Source organism: Pangasianodon hypophthalmus, chromosome 1, assembly GCF_027358585.1.
Source record: "Pangasianodon hypophthalmus isolate fPanHyp1 chromosome 1, fPanHyp1.pri, whole genome shotgun sequence".
Lineage (NCBI taxonomy): Eukaryota > Metazoa > Chordata > Actinopteri > Siluriformes > Pangasiidae > Pangasianodon > Pangasianodon hypophthalmus.
This window is the reverse complement of record NC_069710.1, coordinates 18,865,149-18,878,428: the sequence shown is the minus strand read 5'-3', so window position 1 is coordinate 18,878,428 and position 13,280 is coordinate 18,865,149. Positions and strand designations below refer to the sequence as shown.

At 38.1% G+C, this 13,280-nt stretch overlaps 1 protein-coding gene across 4 annotated transcripts; it reads right to left on the bottom strand.

The window, feature by feature from the left end:
• Nucleotides 1–924: 924 nt before the first annotated feature.
• On the bottom strand, nt 925–12,086 carry casp2 (caspase 2, apoptosis-related cysteine peptidase). Of its 4 annotated transcripts, none has more exons than XM_026925951.3 (12): nt 11,434–12,086; nt 10,875–11,031; nt 9,990–10,139; nt 9,800–9,877; nt 7,343–7,415; nt 6,954–7,045; nt 6,305–6,484; nt 5,998–6,126; nt 5,723–5,813; nt 5,432–5,632; nt 5,092–5,201; nt 925–3,404 (listed from the first exon to the last, which is right to left on the bottom strand). In XM_026925951.3, the coding sequence occupies exons 2-12, from the start codon at nt 11,025–11,027 to the stop codon at nt 3,270–3,272; spliced, it is 1,392 nt and encodes a 463-aa protein (XP_026781752.2). In that variant the 5' UTR covers nt 11,028–11,031; nt 11,434–12,086; the 3' UTR covers nt 925–3,269. The 4 variants fall into 4 exon arrangements, with proteins under 4 accessions (XP_026781752.2, XP_026781754.2, XP_026781755.2 ...); XM_026925953.3 differs by having other exon boundaries at nt 5,438–5,632; nt 11,434–12,084; XM_026925954.3 differs by lacking the exon at nt 9,800–9,877 and having other exon boundaries at nt 11,434–12,082.
• Nucleotides 12,087–13,280: the final 1,194 nt, after the last annotated feature.

Genomic DNA, 13,280 nt, shown 5'->3' with positions numbered 1-13,280 from the left:
CCTTTTAGATATTCAGGAATTTCAGGATGTGATTGGCTCACAAATAAAAAATCATTAAATAATAAATAATAATATAAAAAAATTAATTAAATAAAATTTGGGTTTTGAACAGATTTGATACTATACTATACTATATTACCATTTAACATAAATAAAACAGAACAAAACAAGACTAAATTTAAATAAACAATAATTCAGATATCCTCCATGTGTCTTTCTGTGTTGAAATCATGGCTTTTGGGCACATTAAAAAAAAATGTACTCACACACCCCAGTGAAAACATGTTGTCAAAGGGCAAACAGGACACTGTGCACCTTACGATCTACTTGCTATCACACCGTTATAGACATAAAAACATGACGGCAAGCAAGCGTAATGTGATCGGGGTGAATCACAGCAGTGGTGGTCATTCCATCAGTCACAGTAGGACAGCAAGGCTACAGAAAGAAGCAGAAAATCCACCCCTGTGGAAAGCAGACAGGGAAAGCACATCGGAGAACGATGCAGAAAAAGAGTAAATATAGAGTAAACTACATTCTTAAGCATGGGAAATGCTGCACGTAGGCAGAATAGAACCGAATTAATTAAATAGATTCATATTCTGTTTATTGAGATCAAGGCCAGAATATCAGCACTGCACTCACATACTGGCAACACTGATCAACTGAGCAAACCACAAACCTACTACAACACCTACTACAAATACACACACCCCTGCCCCTCCCCCCCACACAAACACACACATACACACACACACACACACACACACACGCCCACACCACATGTGTGGCTCAATTAAGCTCCAGGAAAACACAATGGAGGCAAAAAACAAAAGCACACCTGGACAGGCAAGCATGCATACACATCCACAAACATACACAGACAGAGAAGCATAACAAAGCCATTCTACCTTTACAGATGTATTTTTCAAACATATAATTTTATTCAAAGACAGTTTTTTTGTTTTGTTTTTTTACAAAAATATCACAAATTATTGACAGTATTGTTCCACAGCACCATCCTGGACTTATAACATTAACGGCAGTGAATAACAATCAAATGTTCACTACAAATTGTATTGTTCGCTTAAAGTTTACAAAGTTTAGCTAGAAATTTTTCAGTAATGGGACTGAAAGGAAAACACACCATATAATAAATACTTTTTGCATTTCCAGGGTCTCAATTTTTTTTAGCAGCTCAAAAGACCACAGAGCAGAGCTGGTTATAATAGGACTGTCGATCAATTGTATTTTATTCCATATCAACTTTCTAACCATCTACCTAAAAGCATAAAAAAACAAAACAGAAAGTGACACACAACAAGACAATATCATATGCTGTTTTTAAAATTTATAAAGTGGGGGAATTGCATAAGCGGTAGATTTTTTTTTAAAGCAAAAAATGAAAAACCGTCTGGATGTTCTTATACAGTTTACACATTAATACTCTCAGGATAGGGTTCATCTTTTAGTATGAAGTTGTTCAATAATTCAGCAATCATCATCATTTAGTATTGATTTCCTGCTCTGAGCTCATCAACTGGAATGCTAAAATTTCTCTCTCAGTCTTTTAACATTTGATGGTAACATTAAAATACTTCCTCTTTGCACTTCCTGCACAAAAGGAAGACATTATCAATAAGCATTGCATCTCTACAACACAATCTGATTTGATTCAAAAGTAGAAGTTAATTTCTCTCTCTAAACCTTTCCAGTGTAAAGAGTACTATTTAGGCACCAGAAGGATGTACGCTTGGCAGAATATGGAACATATTCATGTCTGTGATAATGTTCATTCACTCAATAAAATATTTTCACTCCATATGAGTTATGCTGCCATGCCAAAGTAGCTTGCATGCAGATAATGTAGAAGAGTCAGATGTGTGAAAGATAACAAATGATAAATGAAATGTTATACTGTGTTACAGATTTGTGACTACTGCAGGAAAACACATGACAGGCAGACATATGTTATTTGGTTCACTAGGAATGCCAAAGTGTGCAAAATAAAGTGTGCATTAAATCTGCATTATGTGCAGGTTTGGAAAGCTTTTCTTCTTCACTATTCCCAGCACTAAACTGAGCGAGGGAAATCTGCAGACTGAGGCAATTACTGTATTGACTATAAAACACTCCGAATATTTAAAACACTTTGAGAGTGAGAGTAGAGAGTGGTCGATTAAGTCTTCAATCTTTCAGAAATACAGCCTGAAGTCAGGAGTGACAAAAGTGTCCTAAGTGCTTCTTCTAGACCTCTACTGCCCTCTGGTGACAGAGAAAACATGTGGAATGTAAGCTGGTTAATAAAAACACTAACAAGGTAATAGAATGTTACAAAACTATGCTGGTGTCCATACACACTTTGCTGCCTCCATAGCTTTTAAATGTTAACCAAGTCTAGTTTTTTACATTAAAATATTGGTCTGTGCTATATGAATAAAAAAAGACTACATTTGTACAAACAGAAGTGGAGACACTGCAACATGCTGCACCACAAAAATTGTGGTGTGGAATACTGCAGATCAGTAGAGCAGAACTGAAATCGAGTGTGCATTTAATGACTCAATGCAAACGGGAAAAAGAGCTCGGTGGACTGAAGGTATTGAGGAAGTGCTTGTCGCTGTGTGGTATTGGTTCTGCCTAAAACTGACACAAAAGCATTTGAGCAAGAATATCTAAAAAACCAACAACAAAAAAAAAAAAGAAATAAAAAAAAAGTAAAAAAAAAAAAAAAAGTAAGATAAAACTCGCTAAAAACATAAAAACTGTACATTGTCCAAATATTTCCTACAAAACTAACAAAAATAGATCTTAAAGTGTTAAAAAGGGTTACACCATAGTTAATTCAATTGTGATTAATGCATATCAAGGCAAATCCCAATAAAGACACAAACAATTTAAGAAAGGTCATTTCGTAGACCAAAAATATTGGCTTAAGCTTTGTAATACAGGGATATATATATATATAAACAATTACTGATATTTACAAATGTTCTTGGATTCATACAAAACCATTCCTCTTTTATATATATATGTATACACATAAAATATGTGTAAAAACACTGTTTCTAGTTTAAATTGGTTAGAAAGTGAAAAACAAAACAGAATGGGTTACTGTCATGGCCCAGAAGAAACAAATACTATTTACAGGGCAGAGTTCTGAGTGTGTGTGTGTGAATTTTATGGAATGAGTCTGCTACCATTTCAGAATCCTAAATATTGCAGGGTTGGAATGGTCCTTTTACAGATCTGTAAGTGTGTCTGTGTGTCTAGTTATTTGGGCAGTACTTGGGAAAGAGGTAGAGGTCTTTGCAGAGTGAGCTGGTGAATTCAGACATCTCTTTGCAGCGATGGTGTGCTGAACCTGGAGCATGGCCTTCTCTCTCCTTAATATGGCTATTCACCTACCCAGAAAAAACAAAGAACAAAAACAAAACCATTATCAAGCAATAGTACATGTTGCAGGTTAGCCTTTTCAATATAATGTTTATCCTTAGAAGATCGTACGCTGCCGCAGTATTAAGAATTGTTGACTCCGATTGTCTCCAATTATTAATAACTCATTATTTTTAACAACCTAAAATGTGTCATGGTGCTGTATTTTTTCCTTTTTAAAAGATGAAAATATGTGACAATTTTCTATTTAGTTTTCCTGTTAGCTTTACACATATCAGTAGCTTTTTAAAATGACTGCTGCAACACCAATATCTGTCAAGCGGAGTCACAGCTGAACTTGCTGCTTGTGGAAAAATGTAGTCCACAGTTAAAAAAAAAATTTTTGGTAGAAAACACAAGAAAGTAATTTTTTTCTCACTGCAAAACCTGTTTGCAAATACCTGTGTCTATGTGTGTGCTACCAGCACAGAAGGTAATTATTTTACTTATTTCTGTATTCTCTTAAACCCGAAATGCTAGTTTTTCTGTCAAAGAACACTTTGGTTGAGTTCCGTCAATTTAAGTACATCACAAGATTAAAAATAACTTTTATTTTTGCGTCTGTGTATCCTATAATGCCAAATGACATTTTCTTTTAATTATAATGGCATTAAAACAATATTATTTAAGTTCATATTTACATTTAAGGTCTAACTGTGGAATTTCTTATTTCTTACTTGTACAAATAACCTGGAAAATATGTAGAACATGATAAAAATGTACTTTCAAGTCTTGGCCTTAGCACAAGTATATTATGTGGCTGCGAAAACCCATTTAGAAAACTGTGTTACTGTCTGCAGTGCTTTTTTGTGTTCACACCAGTCATTGTGTTTACACCAGTCTTGTCAGTCATTTTATAGACACTCCTCAGTGCCTCTTCACTCCACCCCATCTCAAGTAAGAAAGAGCCCAGAACAGCCAAATAACTCTTCAAAAAAAAAAAAAAATAATAAATAAAAAATCACAATAAAAAAAAATGCATACATACTCACTGTAAAAAAAATTCTGTAAATTTACTGGCAAGACCTTAACCACTGAGCCACGCCAACTAGAATTAGCAATGTTACTCTTGGACATGTATCCAAATTCAAACAGTATATAGCTTGTATATAATTATTTTAGAAAATTTACAAAGAAAAACAGGACAGCAAAGGCACTCTAGACAATTCGCATAAATCAGTATGAGTAGAATTTTGTGTGTTTCTATAGTGTTCTAGTAAAGGGTTATGTTTTAATGATCTTTTTAACAGACACTGGAGTTGAATTTTCATTCACTGCCATACACCACATTAATCTAGTTTAAAGCAAATGATGCGTTCTGACAGATACCAGTATGAACCTGAGACAGATATCTGTCTATGATTTGCACTGATTTGGGTGAAAATCAGTGCATAGCTCCCGAGTGGAGCTACAGAAGAGCATTTGCCCTTCTGTTTGCTCTTCCGGGGATTGCGAGTTTGAATCCCGAAGATGCCATAGCCATCGGTGACCAGGAGTCCAAGAGAGCAAAACTGGCCGTGCTCCGAGGGTGGCCTACTTGCTCTCCCCTATCAGTCATAGTGACATTAGCCAAGCATGGGCATCTGTGAGCTCACACATGCGAAAGTGGGTGGTTAAAAAAATTAAAAAGAACAAAAAAAACAGTGTGTTTATTACCTGCACCAGTATATCTGATAAGTGTGTGTCTCTGGCTCTCTGTCTCATAGCTGTGTTGAGTTCCTGAACAAACCATGAGCCTTTCTTTGTGTTCCTCATTGCAGCAGTGCCTATGTTCAGACACACAAGCAGACAGAAATTAATACATTTAAAAGGTGTGGGCACACTCACAGACAGAACTCCCCCTCCATAATTAAAGTTATTAATTCACAAAGCAAAAGGTGTCAGGTATTATCATAGCTGCTGGGTTGCACATAGGGGAAAAACCTGTTGAAAGATTCTGCAGATATAAATGCACACAAAAAGAAACATGCACACAAAGACGTAAATGGATACACACTGAAACCTTTGAGAGTTGCAAAACCGCAGATCATGTCGGATCTCTGGGGCAGTTTCACTCGCAGTCTCTTGCCCTCGCTCTCTTCACTTGCTATGTTCTGTCTGTCAAGGTTCTCCTCTCTTCCTGCATCCCTCTGCTCACAGCCTGTAGGCTGCATCGCATCATCACCATCTAACTGGTCCACACCACAGTCCATCTCCTCTGAAACAGCATGGTCATGGTCCATGGTCACAGCAGTTTTTGTCAGACATAAATAATTTAATATGAGTGTAACTCAGTACGTGCACCAACCTCCTCTACAGGCCTGAATGAAGAACATTTTTGGCTTGTTTTGCAGCAGGGGGCAACGAGCATTATCAAAGCTCTCAAACACCCAGTCCAACTGTAATAGAGAGAGAGGCAAATTAAATAAGCAATTATTAATCACTCCTTGCTGTGAAAATCAGCTATTTCAGACAGCAGCTAATGATTTCTACCTGCAGAGATATTAGAGACACCTCAATGGCATATTCTGTGTTTGAATACTGATGCCACTGTTGTTTCTTACTAGTTTAGAAAAAAGTTACCTCCAGCAGCTTCCCATCAACGCCGTAAATGGAGCCCTCCACTCCATGAGACAGTAAACACACAACACAGCAGTCATACACAGCGTGCTCTGGCTGCCGAGCAAACTGCTCTATACAGGCCCGCATGGCCTGAAAGATAAAGAGCATCGTGGATTTTTAACACGCATTAACACACAAACTCACCACCTACACCTACTACAATGCACTGGCTACTCGAGATATAAGACAGATCTTATTTACTTCTTCTTATGTATACTTTGCCCTAATTCTTGGTTTGTTTGCAAAGACAAAGTGGAGTGAGATGTACCTGGACAGTGAGATCTTTCTGCAGGCTTACTGTGAAGTCCAACTCAGTAAAGAGTCTCCTCAGCACCTCCTCATCTACCTCCCCTCCTCTCCGTGTGTCCAACTCCGATAACTCAGGCTCGAAGCGCACGTTACTCAGCACCAGTGCAAGACCACGTGGACTAGAGCTCATTGGGTAGGCCTGAAGAAACAGAGAGGACATGAAACGTGTGTCTGTGTGTGTTTGTGTGTGTGTGCCTGTGTGTTACTACCAGTGTTACTGGTAGTACTCAGGTGGGTATGTACCTATGCACAGTGGAACAGGTAGACCTCAGGGATGTGTGTATGTGCGTGTATACCTGCGCACAGTGATATAAGTAGAATTCTGGTAGGAGTGTGTGGGTGTGTGTGTATCTGTAACCAGAGTGACTACTAGAACCCAGGTGTGTGTTTGTGTCTGGGTGTGTGTACCTGTGCACAGTGAAACAGGTAGAATTCTGGTAAAAGTGTGTGTGTGTGTATGTATATATATATATAGAATATATACCTGTAACTTGAGCGACTACTAGAACTCAGGTGTGTGTTTGTGTTTTTCTGTGTGAGTGTGTGTACCTGTGCACAGTGAAAAAGGTAGAACTTGTGTCTGTGTGTGTGTCTGTGTGTATATATACTTGGGCACAGTGAGACAGGTAGAACTCCTGTGTGCAGGGGAGCACAGCAGTGGTCAGAGGACTGTCAGCATCTAAGCACATCTCCATAGACTCTGAAAAGTCAAAAAAAAAAAAAAAAAAAAAACATATTAATCTCCACATACTGCAGTAATGCCAGTGCGAAAACTGCACATTTATCTACTAACAAAGTCTGCATCTGGCTGAATAAAAGTCTGTGTGTGTCCGAACGAACAGTAGAGGTGACTCCTAACAGCTGTGCCAAAATCAACCGTTATCATAGTTTTATATACAGTATGACACCATCAATGCTTTGAATACTTAAATGGCTACTTAATTATTTTCCTGTATATCTCTCTCATTTGCATGCACTGACATGCACATACACTCACCCTGGGTGCGAGCTCTTTTAGCGGGCACTTCACACTCCTGAGTTGAAAGTGGAAGTTTAGGGTCTGTAAACCTCTGCAAACACACACAGAGTTTAAATTGGTTAAGTTGATTGTAGTCATAAACCGATTTAGTTATTCTTTTACCTCTCGTACAAAACTATTTCTGATGTGTGAATACCAGGGATTATGGGTTTGATGGCATATAATTGTTTAAAATCTTTTGTCTGTTGGTTCTCTGACTCATTCAGGATCACCAGGGTCTTTGGGTGTGGCACTGTGAGCAAGTTGAGCAAGTGTTTCCTACCTCGCAATTTCAAGAAACAACTCTAACTGACTTAGTACTTAGACATATTTATGCAACTAACATGGATCTCGGAGTAAGTGTGCTAAACTAGGATCAGCTAGCCTGTGTTATTTAATTCTCTTCACTGGAATATTAAAGGCAAAGATCAGTATACTAACTCTGTGAGAACAGATATGAGTAAAGTGCTGGTCACTGATTAACCAAGGAATTACAGTCACCATGTTTACACCTAAAGCATAACGTCACCATTAGGACAACCTGTATTAGAAGATACTGACAAACTATACTTAGGCATATATCAATGTAAATTTCACTTAAGTTATATAAGTTGTACTAACACAGTGTGGATACAGTTGATATTACTTTTTAAGTTGATGCTTTTTAAGTTGATATTAGAATGAAGAAACAAAACAATGCCTAGCTGATAAGAAGACAAAGTATGTTTCTTTTCCCCACAAAACCTCAGTAGTATGGTTCATTCATGTAATACTCGAAACAAACAAACAAAAAAAAAAAACAGAAAGTAATTAACCATTTCTGCTTTAGGTACTGCCTGATGCAAATGTGCTCTGACAGTTTAACTACAGTTTGATTGATTTAAAGGCATACGTTTAAGCTAACCTGCAACCTAAACTACCAGCAAGAAGGATTGCTATGTAGAGTAAGCTGCAACAGTGACTCACCTGGCTACAGTGTACAGTGGATATAAAAATTCTACACACCCCTGTTAATATGGCAAGTTTTTGTGAAGTAAAAAAAAAAAATGAAACCAAGATAAATCATCTCAGAACTTTTTAGGGAAAAATAGGTTGCGTAAGTGTGCACACTCTTTTATAATTGGGGATGTGGTTGTGTTCAGAATGAAGCAATCACATTCAATCTCATGTACAAAAGTAATTATCATACAGCTGTCATCAATCAAATTATTCTGATTCTGTAGGATTTTCTTCACATCTTCTTGGTTTCAGCTGACTGCTGAAGCCATGGTCCACAAAGAGCTTACAAAGCATATATGGTATCTTGCTTCTAAATATCCAAGCCCAACTAAATTGCCCTAAACTGTGTGGCAAATTGTGTTATGGTCTGATAAGAACAATTCCAAAAGTTATTATAATTCCATAATTCCAGGAGCTATGTTTGGTGCAAAAAAAGCACATCACCAAAAGAACACCACACCCATGGTGAAGCATGGATGTGGCAGCATCATGTTTTATAGCTGCTTTTCTTCAGCCGGAACTGGGCCTTTTATCAAGGTGGAGGGAATCATGAATAGTTACAAACAGCAGTTAGTGCAAAACATTCAGGTGTCTGCTAGTAAGCTGAAGATGAAAAGGAACTTTTAAAGTATTAAAGTATTAGTTTAGGGGTGTGCACACTTATGCAATCAGGTTACTGTAACTTTTTTTAATTCGTCTTTTTTCCCTAAAAATGTTTCTGATCGTTTTTTTTTTTTTTTACTTTTTTTTTTTTTTTTTACTTTTTTATACTTTGTCTAATTTCATTTCTAATTTTGTATAATTTTTTTACATAATTTTTTTACTTTAATTCAAGTTACAACTATTTCTGCTTGACTCCAATGGATTATGAGTGTTTTCAAACATGAGCATTTTGCTTTCACAGAAAGATCTATGTTCGGTTGACTGTAAAAGCTGCTCCACTTAAAAATGGTGGTCTGTAGTTCACTTCAGGGGCCATGTATAAAAGCTATCCAGTGGACATTAAATAAAAATCATTGGTTCAAATTGCCATGTTACTTCCTGTTCTGAAGTTTCAAAATGACAGGGAAAGGGATGTTGTGATCTGCAGAGGAGACCAAATAGCTTCTCTAAATATATAGAAAGGCCTTATTCAAACTGTGGACCAGTTGTCAAGCAATAGTAAGAGCTTAACGTGTGCAGGACCAGTGCCTTCTACATTAATGTTTTGAGAACCCACTCCACCACTAATTAAATTACACTACAGGTTTAACAATTTCTGATAATGTTGTCAAGAATATTTGCATATGAAACATAACACTGATGTATATATAATAACTTTGAAAACAGTGAAGCATTGAGAAATTAGTGAAAAGCTTTAAAAGCAATCAGCTCTTAGGAATGGCTCCTTTTGCTGTGTTTAGTTTTGGATTGGATTATGGCGTCTACATGCCTCACCTCCTGGTCTTTCCTTTTCTTAGCAGGTGAGCTGTCCTGCGTGAAAGAGATTTCACTCTCACTCTGTGTAGGTGAGTTCTGCAACCATATTTGTGCAACACTTTTGTTATAAACACACTCTTGCCTCTGGAATTTGTACCTCTCTGAACAGGTGTGAAACTTGTTATTTAAGGGTGCGCTGTTCCCTCACCTCTCGGTCTCTGAACCTAATAAGCAAGTTGGACAGGTGCCCCTGCTCGGTCTCGTTAAGAGCTGTGCAGAAGGTGCTGAAAGCTCGGGGGCCACGTTTCGGGAGTAGCGTGAGCAAACGCCAGCTCCTCTTTTGGGATGTTGTCTCTGCCTGCAAGATTCAAATCAAGACAAGATCAAACACTCTTACTACAGAGACTCAGATTTGCTGTTCAATCATAAACAGCCTAAAATACACTATCTTTATAAATCAGTGACAGTCCACAGACAAGTACTGAGTGTATAGTCAGGTATAGTTGATGATTTTGGCAGAAGTTAGTTGAAGTAATCGGTTCATTCAGACCCTCTATTTGAACACAGGCTCCCAACCCTCGTCCTGGAGTGTCCCCTGTCCTATACGTTTTAGAGTTTTCCCCACTCCCAACACAACTCTTTCAATTAACAGCCCTTCCTGAGTAGATGTGTATATGTTGGGAGCAGAGAAAACACTAAAATGTGCAGGACAGGGTTGGAAACCTGTGGCCTAGGCCATAATGCCTGAGTGTTACTGTAATCATGGATCTTTCTAAATTAACACGCAATTAGATACACTCTTTGTCATAACTCTTTGGATTGAGGTGGTCCACCTTTTTTTGCCCCCTCCCTCTTACAGATCCTGCAGTGCAGTAGAAACCAAAGTTTTTTCCCTGAGACCAGACAGTTGCTGGATTGTGAGGAAAACTTCACAATATATTACAAAACATGTCCTGAATTAAACATCCACCTGACTCCACCTTTAACTTCAGTTCACCATCTTTGCCTAAGTCCTTTGCAAATGAATTGCACAAACTGCTAAAAGATTTCTAATGCAATGCCTGAAAAGCTACAGTAGTAAGTCGTGCCTTACCAGAATGCTTTCTGCCATGCTCTCAGTGAGGATGTCTTCAGCCTGCAAGTACTGAATGAGCAGCTCATCCACCACCAGTTCTTTACAAAGTGCCACCGAGTTCTTCTTCAGGGCCACCTTGTCTTGCTCTTTCATGCCACACCCCCCGAGCATGGTGCTGTGGAGTGGAGTGTATGGGGTTGAAAGACACACACACACACACACACACAGACAGACAGACAGACAGACAGGAAATTATCCTGACAGTGAAGTGGAACCACACCATTAACAACCAGGTTGCCCTTTCTAACAGTATTCAGCAATAGTAGCTAAAAAGAATTCAAGAATTTTCTTTTTTTTTTTGTTGACATTTTTCCATGGCCAGCTAAGTAAATACAGTAACTAGCTAGTTAGTTACAAAAACGCAGTTAACCTAAGCACTCAGACAGAAATGTCAACGCATCCATGAACACAACACAGCCTACTCTGATGCACTGGTTCAATGTCTGGGTAACCTTTTATTCTATATAACATGGTATATAGCATGGCAATGCAAGTTAGCTAGATAAAAATGTCTTACCGTGTTTTTGTTCACTAGTCCACTTCTAGTAATAGAGGATAATCCCTTCGTTACACTTAAACAGATGTGCTGAACAGCTCACGAACAGGAACGTCAACTTTTTTTTTTTTTTGCAGCAACCTAAACACCTCAAGTTAGCTAGCAAGCTGCTTCCTTAGCTGTTTACAACCCAACCACATTCACCGAAATAAAATAAAACAAACAAACGCTTTCTTTAAAGGAGACAGAGCTCGGTATACACCTGGGAAACGCCTAATATTTGCTTTTCTGCAGTACGTTAAGCTAAGTAACAATTACTGTATACAGTTAGCTAATCCCAAGCTAAAGGCTAGTCAAAGTTAAAGCTAAAGAAAAAAAGAAAACAATACACAGCTAACGACTCGCCAGCAGTCTGTGTTAACACAATGCATTACATTACACTGAGTCCGCGTAGCTAATGCTGCATACAGCTTCGTGAATAACTAACAACGAGCAACAAAAAGTTATCTGAGGATACGGGAAAATAGTTTTAAAAAATAATTGACAGTACAAGGACTGTCCTGGAGCAACTTCCGCGCCAATAGACAGCGAATGAGAATTTTCTCCTCCTTCTTCTTTCACGACATGGTGAACTGTACAGCGTTTTATTACTGCCACATACTGGTGTTAAAAAGAAGGAGGGGGAAAAAACATAAGAGGGAATATGCTGTTAGAGGAAAATAATCAACGACCAGTTGGTGTGATGTGACCCGACACCTAGCAGAGGACTGTTACCACTCCGAAGTGCATCAGTTTCCACATCACAGTGTTTTATTCCTCTTATACCACAGCATTTTGCCAGTGATTACCATTTGTAATTTATTAATGACCGACTAATGACTGACAAGTCTTGCTTATACTCACATTTCATGTAGTTATAGTTGAAGAACATGAATTTTTTAAAATCTTCAGCTGTCCAGTTTTGGTGAGCCTGTGCCCGCTGTAGCCTCTGATTCCTGTTCATGGCTGACAGGAGAGAAACCCTTCACTTCTGCTGTTGTACTGAGGTGCTTTACTGCTCACACAGTTGTAAAGAGCAATTATCTGAGTTACTATAGGGTTCAGCTGTCAGCTCGAACCAGTCTAGTCATGCTTCTCTGACCTCTCTCATCAACAAGCCATTTCTGCCTGCAGGTCTGCCGCTCCTTGGATGTTTTTTGTGTAAACCCTAGAGATGGTTGTGCATAAAAATCGTTGATGATCAGCAGTTTTTGAAATACTCAAACCAGCCCATCTGGTACCAACAACCATGCTGATGTTTGATATGAATTTTAACTTCAGGTCTTGACCTGTATTTTGTTATGCATTATGTACACATACACACACACAACATACATACATACATACATATATATATATATATACATATATATATATATATATATATATATATATATATATATATATATATATATGTATGTATGTATGTATGTACATATGACTCACCAAAACTGGACAGTTGAAGATTAGGGAAAAAATCAGTCCAGTTTCAGTGAGTCTGTGTCCATGTTAGCCTCAGATTCCTCTTCTTGGTTGACAGGAGTTGAATCTGATGTGGTCTTCTGCTGTTGTAGCCCAACCACCTCAAGGTTTGATGCGTTGTGCATTCTGAGATGCTTTTCTGCTCACCACAGTTGTTAAGAGTGCTTATTTGAGTTACTATAGATTTTTCTGTCAGTTCAGACCAGTCTGGTCATTCACCTCTGACCTCTCTCATCAGCAAGGTGTTTCAGTCTGCAGACCCTCCGCACACAGGATGTTTTTGTTTTTTGCACCATTCTGTGTAAACTATTGTGTGTGAAAATCCCAGGAGATCAGCAGTTTCTGAA